The 14719-nt window shown below is 34.5% G+C and overlaps 1 protein-coding gene across 1 annotated transcript in view; it reads right to left on the bottom strand.

The window, feature by feature from the left end:
* The window catches only part of LOC132561950 (uncharacterized), a 49255-nt gene extending 35385 nt beyond the window's left edge, over positions 1 to 13870 (bottom strand). Inside the window, exon 1 of the mRNA XM_060226669.1 lies at positions 13783 to 13870. Within this exon, the coding sequence (XP_060082652.1) occupies positions 13783 to 13870 (88 nt within the window). The remainder of the gene's footprint in view (positions 1 to 13782) is intronic.
* Positions 13871 to 14719: the final 849 nt, after the last annotated feature.

The following is a 14719-nucleotide window of genomic DNA, read 5'->3' as shown; positions in this document are numbered from 1 at the left end:
CATTCCGCCTACGGAATGGTAATGACTACAAACTCGATACACATCAACATGGTGATGCCGACAAAATGAAGCAATATCGATGCAGAATTGACAATATGGGAACCATGAATAAGCAATATATGGCTTTCAGGATTTAGAAGACAACTCCGATTCGGTAAGTCATATCGGTGAAGATACACTTCAAGGATATTGTGTTGTAAAAGATCTTTATATATAGACTAAACCTAGTTCTTGAAAGACAAAAATTCTTCATAATACTTGAGCATGAGTCATTATTTTAAAGCAGCAGATGTTGGTCTTCAGAGAACTGAAATTGCTTTCACGATTGCAAATTAAACCTGGGATTGGTTGAAATCCAATGATTAGAAAATTTCTTTATCGAAATACCAGTATTGATGTTTCCTATTGAATTATTATAAAGAAGAATTAATCTTTTATCTATCGAAATACCAGTACTGATGTTTCCTATTGAATTATTATAAAGAAGAATTAATGTTTTATCTTGAGAAGGACATTTACCGTCACCGATCTATGTTCTAGATAAGTTTAATCCAGTCACTAACCGATTAATTCTGTCAAAAACCTGATATCTGTACAATGATCAATCATGTCACTAACCTGATATCTGTACAAGGACTCATCATGTCACTGACCTGATATATGTACAAGGACTCATTATGTCACTGACCTGATATATGTACGACTCATCATGTTACTGACCTGATATATGTACAAGGACTCATTATGTCACTGACCTGATATATGTACAAGGACTCATCATGTCACTGACCTGATTTCTATAGAAGGATTCATCATGTCACTGACCTGATTTCTATAGAAGAATCCATCATGTCACTGACCTGATTTCTATAGAAGAATCCATCATGTCACTGACCTGATTTCTATAGAAGAATTCATCATGTCACTGACCTGATTTCTATAGAAGGACTCATCATTTCAATGACCTGATTTCTATAGAAGAATTCATCATGTCACTGACCAGATTTCTGTACAAGTATTCTTCATGTCACTGACCTGGTATATGTACAAGTATTCGTCATGTCACTAACCTGATATTTGTACAAGTATTTATTATGTCACTATTCTGATATCTGGACAAGAATGATCCTACCACTGACCTGATATCTTGGCATGTATTGTATTCATGTCAATGACCTTATATCTGAACTTGCTTCATAATATCCAGACAAAAACTTATCCGGACACTACCCTAATATCGGTACAAGGACTGACTCTTTCTCTAACATTGAATCTGAACAAGAATTTCTCCTGTCCCAGACCTGATGTCCAGAAAGGGTTGTTGTCATCAATATCTTGGTATCTAGAGCAAATCTTTTGAGATAACCTACCTTATATCTGACATGTTACCTTATCTATCTTTTTTCCGGCAGAATAGGGGAGGTTATGAACATAAATAAATCAATGAATTCTTAAATCATTGAGGGACCTCTTTAATCTGACAACTTAATTTGTTTCTAAGGTTTAAGACGATGGTTGGTTTATTAACCAAGAGCAATCAGTAGCATTATGTCGAAATGACACAAAGGTACAGTTTACTTTAATTCAATAAAATTATATACGACCGATTTTAATTTTAGTTTACTGACTAAATCATTCCTTTCACGATGCTAAATAACTCGAGTTATATCCAAGCGCAATATTGTCATCACACTAGAATTATAGATAATCAATACACTAACTCTATGTCATTTGATTTTTCAATGATAAACAATCATTTACAAATTGGTAGCGGGGGCGATATGTCGTTAGTGAGTCAGTGTGCAACCACCGGGACTTAAGCAAGGACACAGTGGCCCTATCATAGCTTACAAAGATTATTGATTCCTTCATTAGTTTCCTTAGGTGCATACGACTTTGGAATGAATGGAGCTGACGATTACGGATTAAATCAAAGGCAAGTAATTCATCGCTTTATATAAAACAGTTAAGACACTTAAGAACATAGATCGTTAACAATGGTTATTTGATAACGACGTTTTCATTACTGGACAAAATCGGATTATTGAACAACGAGTGATAAGATATTTGATATTACACGGTCTTCCGCTACTTATCCTCGTATATATGTTCCGGAATACACTTCACAGTTCTAGGCTGTCATAGCTATCTGATATAACATTTACAAGTATATCATCATCAACAAAGCTTGGATATTGCAAGAGCTACGATGAAAAAAATCCTGTAACAAAATTAAACCAACAAACCAAAGAACTTAACCACACACCAAACCGTCCTCCAACCAATCGACATTACACACGTTAACGAACACAGCAAATGTAATACCATATTAATGTATGTTATTCCGGTACGTTCCTCCCAGCTATCCGCATAATAATCAGACTAATATGCGGATAGTTGGGGAACCAAGCGTGTGTATAACGTTCACGCTGTTCTCTGACTGCGTGTCTCTCCCGTCGAAAACAGCAATTAGACAGCATGGCTGTGTTTTGTTTCATTATTAATTACGTAGTACAAAAACATTAAAAAGAAAGGGAATATAATTAGTAGTTTATTAACGCCATATATCCTTGTTGATCAATATTGAAGTGTCAATAGATATGTTACCCAAATTTGATTACTCGAAAGTCAGCCATAATTTCGGCAGAAATAGGAAGATGCTTCTTTACGGAATTTCATCTAAAGGCACTTTCTCGTGATAACTTACAATCGATATCCACGTTTTTACTCTTAGATTTCAAATTACCTTACGAACATGTGTCCCTTTTTAAAATTTGTCCAATACATGAGCTAATGATGGTGTTTCTGTATGACGTTGTTTAATCATTGCTGCTATTTGTGATGAGACGGTAACACAGAACTGTTTTATAAGTGCATTGCGTCTACCAAAAATCGTCGTTTGTAAGTCCAAACAAACGATGGTAAAATAAGTGCATTTCGCCGTGTCAATATTGTTGTTTCTTGTGGAAGGAAAACATACATGTCTGTTTCTTTTTGTCTCAAAGATCATCTTCAAGTAACGTCGTATCCAAACAAATCCTGATAAATCTTGATGCGACACACACACAGATACATAAAAAGTACAAGGAGAATACTCCGACATTTGAATTCGGTCAATCCGAGAAAGTCATGTAGTGATTTTAAATGTGAATCAGGTACATCTATAATACAAATAAACAAAAGACGATCCGTCATTTCCATTCCATATGGCGTTGTTAAGCACTGTACGATAACGTATCGACAGAACAACAGAGGCTCGCAGCATATGAATGGTAAGCTGTGAACTGGAGAATAGTAACATATTTCAGGAAGCAAAAGAATTGTTTCAATTACCACCGGAAACATTTTTGCCCGTTATCGACACTTTTTCGAAAAATTACCAAAATGAATATAGTCTCAAACGATATTAGAAACACGTGCCTCTACTTTATAATTAGCAAATGTTCTGATATTGTAATAAGATGCGGGAGGCCTTAATTGGTGCATGCTATTCCTTCACACGTAAGGGGCTATTACATCGGGATAACCAAAGGAAGCTTAATGTTGCTGAAACATAACGGATTTCGTTACTTGTTTTCAACTTTCCTCGCACAATCCAGTAACTATTATCTTATCCTCCAAATACAAATATCATCCATTTTTCGTGTTTATCTCTCAAAGCTCTCAACATGGAAGACATTTCTTGCATGGCATTTCGATCATTACACGGTCACCTTTCTCAGACGAATGCGCAATGCCAATCAAATAAGCACTATACATGGTATACATTCTATGATGGTAATAAAACCAAGGGAATGACGTAACTATCGCCAGTAAACAAGGATATAAAATATTTACAACAACATAGTCGACACAGCATAGAAACAAACACCGTTAAGTACATTTAGAAGGAACATTTTGAAGCATGCAGAAATGATGATTTGTAAACATCACTACTCATCAAAATCAGCAATCTGTTACATGTGTTATCATGATAACTACATATTATATATTAAGTACATTATATATAATAGGTGTGTTATAAACTTTAGAAGAACAAAGTAGGAAGTAAGGAGCATACAGAAAAGGAAGAACAATCGTTAGTGATTGATCCAGCCAACAGTCCCCGCTTACTTCACATTATATGTTGAGCTCAGATAAACAGATTTAATTTAAAAGATAAGAACATAGCTTGTCACTGTCATTACAATTTCCTTGGAAACTGTATCGTTATCGTGAAATATTATGAAGTAAAAAATAATGGTGATGTCACGCATTATTTTATCGGATAATTTCATAATCCAATCCCGATGTACTCATGAATTCTGACGAGAGCCCAGAAATGGCGGTCCTCTTTCCGGCTGAGGCATAATCATTACAGATATTTATTATAACGACATGTTAGAATGTGTCATTGAAATGAGAAGTGGAAATTACGACGATAATAATCTCTATGACATGTTCTGATTTACCTTTCTCTGTTTCAAGTGTCTAATCGTTACTGTAAGTGATGTTTTCAATCCCGCGATCAACTTCAGTTATAACATCACAACTTAAATCATGTCACGTGGTATTGTCTCCTAACTTTACTGGATATTTTTTAAAGAGAAAGATACATGGATCCCAATCTCCATTTTGAAAGAAACGCACTGACAACTTTAGATGAGTCTCTCGTAATGATCTCTTGTCGATAACTCTCCCCGATGTTCATTGTTTTTTCGATCTAATTTAGAGACCAATAAACTTTGTACCTGTATAATTGACGGACAGACATGACGAATTTTGGGTATGTACACCACGAATCAGTGTAAATTACAATTTAGACAGATAATTTCCACAGAGAAACAATTAAAGCGGATCTTCTACGTCATTAGTGGTTGAGGAGTGTTTTGATAAGCTAAGACAAAGTTAATGATCGGTTGGAACAAACTAATGCATGCTTTTTTATTTCTTATGGCGATGTTTACTTTTAACTCAAATTATATTATGATAATAATCTACTCTCCATTGTATGCATCAAAAGAAGCATATTGCTCCCTGAATATCTGATAAAAGCGGTACTTTAACGGGGAAGTCTAAAATTGAAACAAATACAATTTAAATATATATGTACCTATATGTAAGGATATAAAAAAAAAACACACAAATAAAAAAGGAACAACGTTATAAATGTGGGCATAATATTTTGTAGTTAGTGGTTTTACCGTTAACAGTGCTTTGGGAACGGGCACGTACCCGAAGTCCATATTTAACTGTTTATGTAATAGATGACAACACAGTAATGAGTAAATATAAACAGTTAATGTCCTATTGTAACAACCGAATAAGATGATACACTTTCATTAATGACAGCGTGATTTTGATTTGACGAGATAAAAACACACTTATTAATGATGATAAAGTTAATAATTTTCCCGAATAATTAATTTTAACAACCATCATTTGCTGTTTGGTACACGCTACGGCAAATACAAACATACTGGTGTGGTTACTATTATCTTTATAGCTGACAAGAAAAGGAGATTGGTCGATAATATGTAAGGACAGTATTGCATGTTTTTGCCAGTGAGGTCACGTGACCTTTCGTCATTTCCGCTGGGTAAGATACTTTTCGAGGTTCATTTCCCGAATTTCGAGTTTAAAATCTCTTTATATGAGGTTTTCAAGACAACATTGCGTGTCAAGCATCCGAAAAGGATAATTTGTATTCGTTCATCCCTGATTTCTATGACAAACTTCTAGTATTTTAGATTTATACATTGTGAGCAACTAATATAACGACCCTAAGAAATGCTCAGACGGTCTCGTCGACTTGCTAATTACACGAAACCTTAGATGTCCATCACATCTTTGTGGTGTGAAGCTATATGTTCAGTACAATGTCCATGCATATAATGTCTAAGATGACACAGATAATTCGGTCAACCTATATTGTTACAAAGTCGGTTGTCAATATGAGTTTGAAAGGTGAGTGCGCCTCATGCATGTTAAGTAAGTTGATGTCATAAATAGAATAATAACTGATATCGCTAGATTGTATGTATATATAAATATATGAAGTTATGAAGTGTTAATTATTCTTGATGAAAACAATAACATCTAATAATTTCAGAAAGAAGTATGCGTAAGAGGGCGTGTAAGTGATGAAAACTGAAAAAAAACTGTATGAGATTATGGTGTTTGGACGACTCTAATGGACGTTGTAAATATTATACAATCCTGTCTAGTATGAAACATCTAGGTATTACCATAACCCACAGATTAATATGTCCAGTGTATATATGAATATCTCTTGTCAACCTGAGTAAACGCCATTGTTCTTGTAAAATACGTATTGTATGTAGTGTTTCGTTCAAACCTAAATTTCATAATCTCTCTTTCTTCCCCTTGGCCCTTATGTGAAGATGCAAAGACGCTTAAAACAATGACAACAAAGGGATTGTTTTCATTATTTTGGCCTATATATGAAGTGGAAAGGAAGTGAAAACACTATTAGTTTCCGTCCCTAGCTAAGATTATTAACCTTTTATTGGTATTTGTTTTTCATCCATCTGTCTTTTGTTACTGTTATGTAATACTCGCCGTGATGCCATACGGTAAACCATCTCACTTATAGAAAACCTATCAATCCTGTGATATTTGAGCCAAAGTATACAGTAACATTAGATAAATAAGAAACGAACAGAAAGATAAATATTTCAAATTATCTTCCGTGTTGATTCAAAAAGCAATTTTCAACGAAATGCAAATTGCACGTTTATTGTAGTCTTTAAGATATAACATATCTTTCTCGTTGATGCCAATCTAAAAGTTCCATTTTCACAATTATGTATGTGCAGAACATTTGTTTCTTGCCTCAAGACAGATTCGATGCAATCAGTGTCGGACCAATTCATTGACCACTAAGTGAATAACGATACGTGTTGTGTCATTCCATGCTTAATGCGATTGGTAACCAGTGCTTCACATAATCTTGACAACGACGCCAAACAATATTTATTGTTGTTTATACACCTATATATCAGGCCAAGAAATTGTTGTTAAACAAGCTATATCACTGCGTTGATGGATACGATAGAAGGCTTTCTACACAGACAGGTCATTCGGTTACGGCGTTAACTTGGTACTGCATCGCACAGCATGCTGTGTTGGCTCCAGTCTGCTGCTATCCTTGAGATAAGAAAGGAACCTCTTTCACGTTCCATGTATTGAAACAAATTTGATTAAGTCTCCGAAAAGGATTCCAATTTTATTTAACGACGGCTTAATAATTGGTATATGTGTTCATCAACAGTAGATACGATGCTTAATCGAGATAAATAGAAAACACAACCGATTTTAGTATATAACAACGTCACTGATGTTTGCTTTTTATTTGTAACTATGTCAGAAAAAAATAATGATGATAATGCAATGTTCTCATATTCACATGGCTCTTACTTAAAACGTTCTTTAATTATAAACATACACTAGTGGGATATAGGTGTAGTTCAACGGAATATAACAATATCCGGTGCTAAGAGCACACAGGGAACGATACGCGTCGGATGCCACAGTGTCGAATCCATGGTATATCAATTAAAAATGCTTAAATCCAGTTCGATATCGTGTAATGCAATTCATGAGAATTAATTATTATTTTTTATTACAGTCATAATGGCCCGTCAACACATAAAAAGTCATTAGGGCCATCAACCGGTGGATTCATAAGATACTTTCAATATATATAATACTTTCAACATACATATTTTGACGAGCTCAAAAGTCTAGGGGGTAATTACACTGCAACAATAATACACATAAATGAATTGTCGCCTCTGACACAAGGTTTTATACATGTGAGTAATATTAACATCACAAAGAAACTCAAATGCATCATCTTCATGTTTCGATGTGACTGAGAAAAATTTCACTAAATTTTATCATGCAGGGGCAGATTATGTTTATCACCATTCCCTATTGTAAAACGTTTCAGCCACTTTAACAACGAATTTTTTAAAGCAATTAAGTATTTACTGAATGTAATTATAATTGATATACTTGCAAGTGACCGACTGGAAAATCCAATGCAACCAGCTAGGAGTTTATGGCATGCTTACCAGCAGGGCATCTAGCAATAATGTTGATTATAATCATATTCAGAAAATGTTATATAATTGGTATTTAAACTAAAAACTTTTTTTCACAATATGATTAATGTAACTGGTTTTAAAGGAAAATCATCATCTCAAATGATGGGATAAAGAAGTCATTCAAACAGCCGAAGCACAACAGTTGCAATCAAGAGCATTGTGACATTGGAAAACAGCAGGACCAGTTGCCTTATCATTACAATTGCATTCTATTGCTGATATACAGAGACGCTGACGGCAAATTCAATTTTAAAGTTGTAAAACATTGATCAATTGGCTATTGAATCGGTAGATAACAAAATAGCAAAATGAAACAGTTATCAATCTTATCCCATTTTTTCGAAGCTTGGTTTGTATCAGCCAATGTTTGGTGAAAAATTTAAAGTTGTTGCCGTTGGAAAAAAACAAGAATTTCCCCAAGGAAAACAGGCATTCAAAAAAGATTTATTTAACCAGATGCAACATTTCAGCTGTGAAATATTACCAAAATTTTAAGTGTTTCGCTAAATCTTGTTAAATCTATCCAAACCTTGAACAACTGGGACCTGATGTGAATTAAATTTGCCCTCGTGAAGATAACTCCAAATAACTATGATCACAGATCACTAAAAGGGATTAGTATAATCATTGGCGCTGTTGAAGGACATTGTATTAGATAAACAAATATAATCAGTTCAAGCATTTTTTAACATAGAGTTCCCATTGCTTTTATCATTGGCATTTACCGGACAATGAACCATAAATATCCGTAGTTGAGATGAAGCCGATTTATCGGTCGATATTGGTCTGTACCGGTTAGATTGTGGCACTTAATTGAGCATGCAGTTCAGTTCTCGTATGATCAATGATGTCCAGAATTTGATTCGGGCGAACCTAATGGCAGGGTACAGTATGTGTTTTGTTTTCTTTTTTAAGCCTCTTCACTATAGTGGTGAAAGCGTTGCATTCATCATATAAACACATAGTGTTAGGAGAAAGAATGACATTCTGGGATGTGATCAGGTTAAAGCGAAATTCCCCCATAAGGTGTCTTTATAGGTGCTGAAGTAAGCTGTAAACAAATATAAGTCATCGTAATAGAATAAATCAGTCTTGAGACTGAATTGTAATGACACAAACGAATGCCTAAATTTGTCTGGAGCGCTTGTTTTACAGTTTCATATCCTACATTCAGTCAGGATCATATAAAGATGGTTTCAAAGACCCCGAAAGAGCTTTCGATTAATCTTCAACCTTCTCTTCTGAAAACTTCCATAAGAACATTTGATTTTGCAACTCTTTACACCACCATACTCCATTCTTAATTGAAAAAACGCCTTTATTCTTTAGTCATGAGAGCTTCCTCTTCCAAGAAAGGTGAACGACGATACAAATGTATGGTCAAGAATTTTACTGAAGTGTATTTCGTGAAAAAATCAAATAAGAAATTTACATAGGACAATATCATTTAAATAATCGAGTTTCTGGTTCACAACTTCGTCGATATTTGTGGTAAGATCTTTCAAAGACTATTGTCATATTTATGGAAACTAACTGTGTCCCTCTGTTGGCCGAATAGCTTTAGTTGTCATACGTGGTTGAATTTATTGAAGAGCTTACCAAACATGGCACACAGACTTTCTCCGTCAATTCAATTTTTAGATAGTTTGATGACGTATGTGTTTAGATAATAAGACATCTATTAACCACGTCCATTGGATGAGCTGACCAGAATTAGAAATCAAGGGAAGACAGAATCTTCTTCATAAGCAGCTTCTTTCGACATTTTCCTATAATGAAACCAGCATTTACAGCTTTCCACTAAGTTTTATGACAAGCGTTATGATTTTAGTTTCCCAATAGTGAACTATCCGTTTGTGGATATCAACATCAGTGCAAACAAGCTATGGTATGTTCTTATCACAGTTGATTCGATGTTCAAAGGCAAGTTTTAAACGATGCAAGCTGTTTAAAATAGTGGTGAAGTGTTATAGCTTTCATAGTGATTTCATTGAGATATATACTTTTTCGTTGTGCGATACGTGCTTGTTGTTTCTGTTGTTGTATACCTTGTTCACATTTGAAAACGTGACATGTTTACTAAGATTGACCAATATTTACAATATGAGTGTCATCTAAGAAGCATAGGACGCTTATCCTTCCGGAACGCTTTATTATTTCTGAGAATCATCGTGTTTATCTTTCTGTTGTTAATATTTTGTCTCCATTTATTAAAGTTGGATTTTCGATTATGATTATGTTCACATACTGGTAAGACCAATTACGTACATTTTATAGTGTCATTACGCAGAATTATCATTTACCTAATATGGTGTCAAAACGCTCTCTTTTTTACGTAGCAGAAAAAATATCTCATTCATAGATCAACAATAAAGGCATAAATACAATGTCGAATCCTATTAGAATTGCTTAATTATCTTCCTGACATGAACACAAAACGACTGTAATTATAACATGGTTTCCATTTATTTGCAATAATTAGAGGGTCGTTGACGGTATCATGCATCAAAGAAATCAACATTCAGGTACTGTCAATGAAAGGTATCTTATTTTAGTCATTGCTAGTGATTGACCCCATTTCATATCAGCTTTCCAAATCAATTTCATTTGGTTTGGTCGTTTTTGTAAATTTGATGTTTGTTTAGGGAAGGATATGTTATGCTATTTTCTGGAATTTCCTAATTCCCTTTATTTACCGGATTGTCTTTCCATTCTTACTATTTTTACTTTTCTTACTTTTTTACTGACAAACACTTTTCTTCTTTTGAATTTTTTTCTCCATTCCTCAAGAAAAGCGTACCTAACATGTTCTGGCTGGTATCTTTCGTATCTATTAGCATTGCAAACCCATTAGTTTAGGGATTAGCTGTACCGTGTGACAGGGAATCCAGCACAGTAATTAGCACCATGTCTCGATAGCCGTACTTTGTCAGAAAACATTTCCATAGACATGATCAGAGCTTATTGCTTATTACTTTTTTAATGTCACTTTTATCTCGACTACCGCTTCCAGTTGCACATAACGATTCCACAAAATGTATGATAGGATTCAATGTCATCTGTATTAGAAGTTCTGCAAACAATATTGAGAAATGGTGTTAAAAAAGAAATTTACTGCAAATGTATAGTTCAAAAATGTGGAGTCATATAATTAATTAATCCTATTCATACTGCTGGTCGATATTCTAGAACTCGTCAATGATGTAAAGAGTGTGAATTATTGAAACCTCGGAGGTTGCAGGTGTAGTTTTGCACCTAAATGTACTTAAGCAGGTATTCGAACTTGATAGAATCTGTTTCACACCTATATAAAGACAGAAAATTCCTGATGTGGCGATGATTCATCGGACTTATCGTGAATGAACATCATACGGGATACGGGATATGAAATTTCGATGTTAACCTTGTTAACATTGCTAATCAGTGAAATAACCTTTAATGAACAAAAATGACATACCTTTTTATGTTTAGGTATTATTTGACAAATAACAACCTAGCTATTACCACACACTTATAGACAGCTAATTGCTGTAACTGAATAGTGAAAATATAGAATTGTTTTACATATATATTGTTGCTATGATATCGTAGATTGATCAGATGACATTCACTCTACAGAAATGTGTTTCTGGCTCATTTTTCTCTAATTTTGTTGTTTTTGTTTTCAATTTGTCTTTTTTCTCGTTATGGAACTCGTTTTTAATAAATATGGAAATTATGTGATAAACATACATTGAATCACCACACGTTGTACTTCTGTCCTTGTGCTTGGCTTCATCATCTCCTTTCCAATATCACGTAAACAATTAATTTTCTGCTTTTACATCAACAACTTGATGTAAATATATTTTATCATTCACATACCATAGTGTTTTGTTTTTTCTGAAGCTGGTAAATGTCACGTTAAGAAGAAGTCTATAACCGAACTATTTTCGACATTTATTTACATATTATATTTCACTTTTCCTCCCTTTGTTTTTTTTTACTCATATTACTATATCTATTACCCGAACATAGTTTTATAATAATGACGTGTTGCAGTTTTGAAAAAATGTGGTTAAAACTTGTAACAACATGTATATAATACAACGAGTCAAGTTTAATCCTATTGATTTACAGAAATAGAAAAAATAATGATGCTGATGGTTGATTTATTCATTTAATTCTACTTTGTATATATACATATATATATATGAACTAGTCTACATTGTTAAAAAAAATATGTCGTTCACTTTATTTTTGTTAATAACATGTCCTGATCCGTTGGTAACCATTAGAAGCGCTGTGAAAACATAAATTTCCTTATAACGAGACATGCACCTGCTCAAATATCACATCATCAATTCTCTGTTCTGAATCGTAAAAGGCTTTATTACTTTAATCAGCTGCAAAATGAAATCCAAAGACAACTTTAGTTTTGAAATGTATGTAAAACACATTGTTTTTCTTTAAGATCTACCACTGTGATTTCTTTTCATTTCTTTCGAAGTCGTGAGAAATTAAGAACATCAATTAACGCTTAAATTGAGCTTCCAACATATGACCGAATTAAGCTTCCAACATATGATCCAATTAAGTCGACATTTTATCTCTTGTTTACACGTGTTTATTAGGACACTTAATTTGCGCATGCGTACCCTTTCACCGTTTTCTTTCGTTCTAATACTAAAGGAATCAAATTGCACTATGTAACACTTTTTTCAATAAACTTAAACATTTTTGGCAAATGTAATTGTGGGTTATGATTAGAATGTATGAAAGTAGAAGTATTTTTGGTAAGTTGTAAAATTTATCTATCTTTGTGGACTTATTATCTTATTAGTTCTCATTGTCATTTTCAATAATACACTATTATTTTAAGGTAGCAAATTTAATCTTAATCTGTAGTTTGATGAACAATGAAGAATCGACAAAAAACATTTGCCCTGAATAAAAGAAAAATAGAAGAAGATGGTGATGATGTATCAGCTAAAGGGACTTGACTGCCGTGTTTACCTTATTTAAACAATAAATTGCTACTTTGTCATTTACTTTAATGAAACGGAATGTTTTCTACTTAATAATAACACAGTACACAAGGAATTTGGCAACAGGGATTTGTAAAATGCGTGTATATATAAAATATGTAATTATATGATATACTTGATGTACTTAAACAGAGAGAGAGAGGGGGGAAGAGAGAGAGAGAGAGAGAGATAGAGAGAGAGAGAGAGAGAGAGAGAGAGAGAGAGAGAGAGAGAGAGAGAGAGAGAGAGAGAGATAGAGAGAGAGAGAGAGAGAGAGAGAGAGAGAGAGAGAGAGAGAGAGATAGAGAGAGAGAGAGAGAGAGAGAGAGAGAGAGAGAGAGAGAGAGAGAGACAGAGAGAGAGAGAGAGAGACAGAGACAGAGACAGACAGACAGACGAAGAAACGTACATTGTGTTGAGTAAATTCTTCTAAAGAATGACGAAATACCAGCAATAATTTTAATAGAGACACTTCTGTAAAAACAGCAAATAAGACTAACTGTTGCTCTCAGCTATAGGTGTTTATTATCTATCAAGATCGTCTCGACACATTGACGCATCTCAAGTAAATAAAGTTCATACAAAGACAACCGATCTTATCTGAAATATTAAGACAATGCATGATGAAATATGTATCATTATACAGAAACATAAAACATACGTACCCACTGTTGAGGAAAACAGCAGAAACAACAGTATCCGAAGGATATGCAGGTGTATCCGGAGCATTGCGCCGTGTCCGGATCTACACATTAGTTAATATCCTCAATAGTAAATAAAAACACATATTTCATCTCCTGTCCAGATGCGATTTCAATGCATTTTGCAATTCATCTTAACAAAATCACATAGCTTTCATATAAATCCTACTTTCAATAAAATGAAAAGGAGCTGTTTATGTCGTGATAGCGATGACGCAAATGCTTATTTCACTGTTAGGTAATGTACACCTGGCTGTTCAGTACACGTGGAAACTCGTTGTGTTCATACAAGGCATTTACGGCAGTCACTATAAGTTAAAACGCCTACATTACATAGGGGGCTCCGACGTTCCGTGATATCACAAGGAAACCACTGCGAAACGTTATCGAATTTGCGGCGATTGTTTCTGTAGCCATGCCAAAATTAGACTCTACAATAATCATTAGTGGCCAAGGGTTTGCTCTCTCTCATCAGCGAACACAACTGGTTCGGCGTAAGTGCGTTGTGGTGTTTACTGACTGACTTCCCTGATACCTTTATATGAGACGGGCGGTCAGCTATCACTCAGCTATACCCCAGTGCTTACTTGCGTGTTGGTAAAGCGCTGTATGCTTAACGAATGCCTTCGACAAGCTTTTTTGCGTTGTTTTGTTACTACCCGTTAGCTCAAAGCGATGTGCGAACGACAGCAGGTCTAACTATTACTGAATGTCTGTCTCTATGCTAGCGTTGTTCACGATTTATCATGCTCGTTTGCCATTGATCTATATAGCGTTCAGATTGGACACGAGAAGCGCCCTCAAATGTAATTATAAGGAAAGGCTTTGCACCTCACGCGTCAAAGTCAATGGTCGCTGTGACCTCGTGCCTGCCGTTGTAACAAAACATGTTTTGCGGTAT

The sequence above is a fragment of the Ylistrum balloti genome, unplaced genomic scaffold (genome assembly GCF_031769215.1).
Source record: "Ylistrum balloti isolate Yb309-2 unplaced genomic scaffold, AGI_CSIRO_Ybal_v1 Utg371312, whole genome shotgun sequence".
NCBI classification, from domain to species: domain Eukaryota; kingdom Metazoa; phylum Mollusca; class Bivalvia; order Pectinida; family Pectinidae; genus Ylistrum; species Ylistrum balloti.
This window is presented reverse-complemented; position numbering and strand designations above follow the sequence as displayed.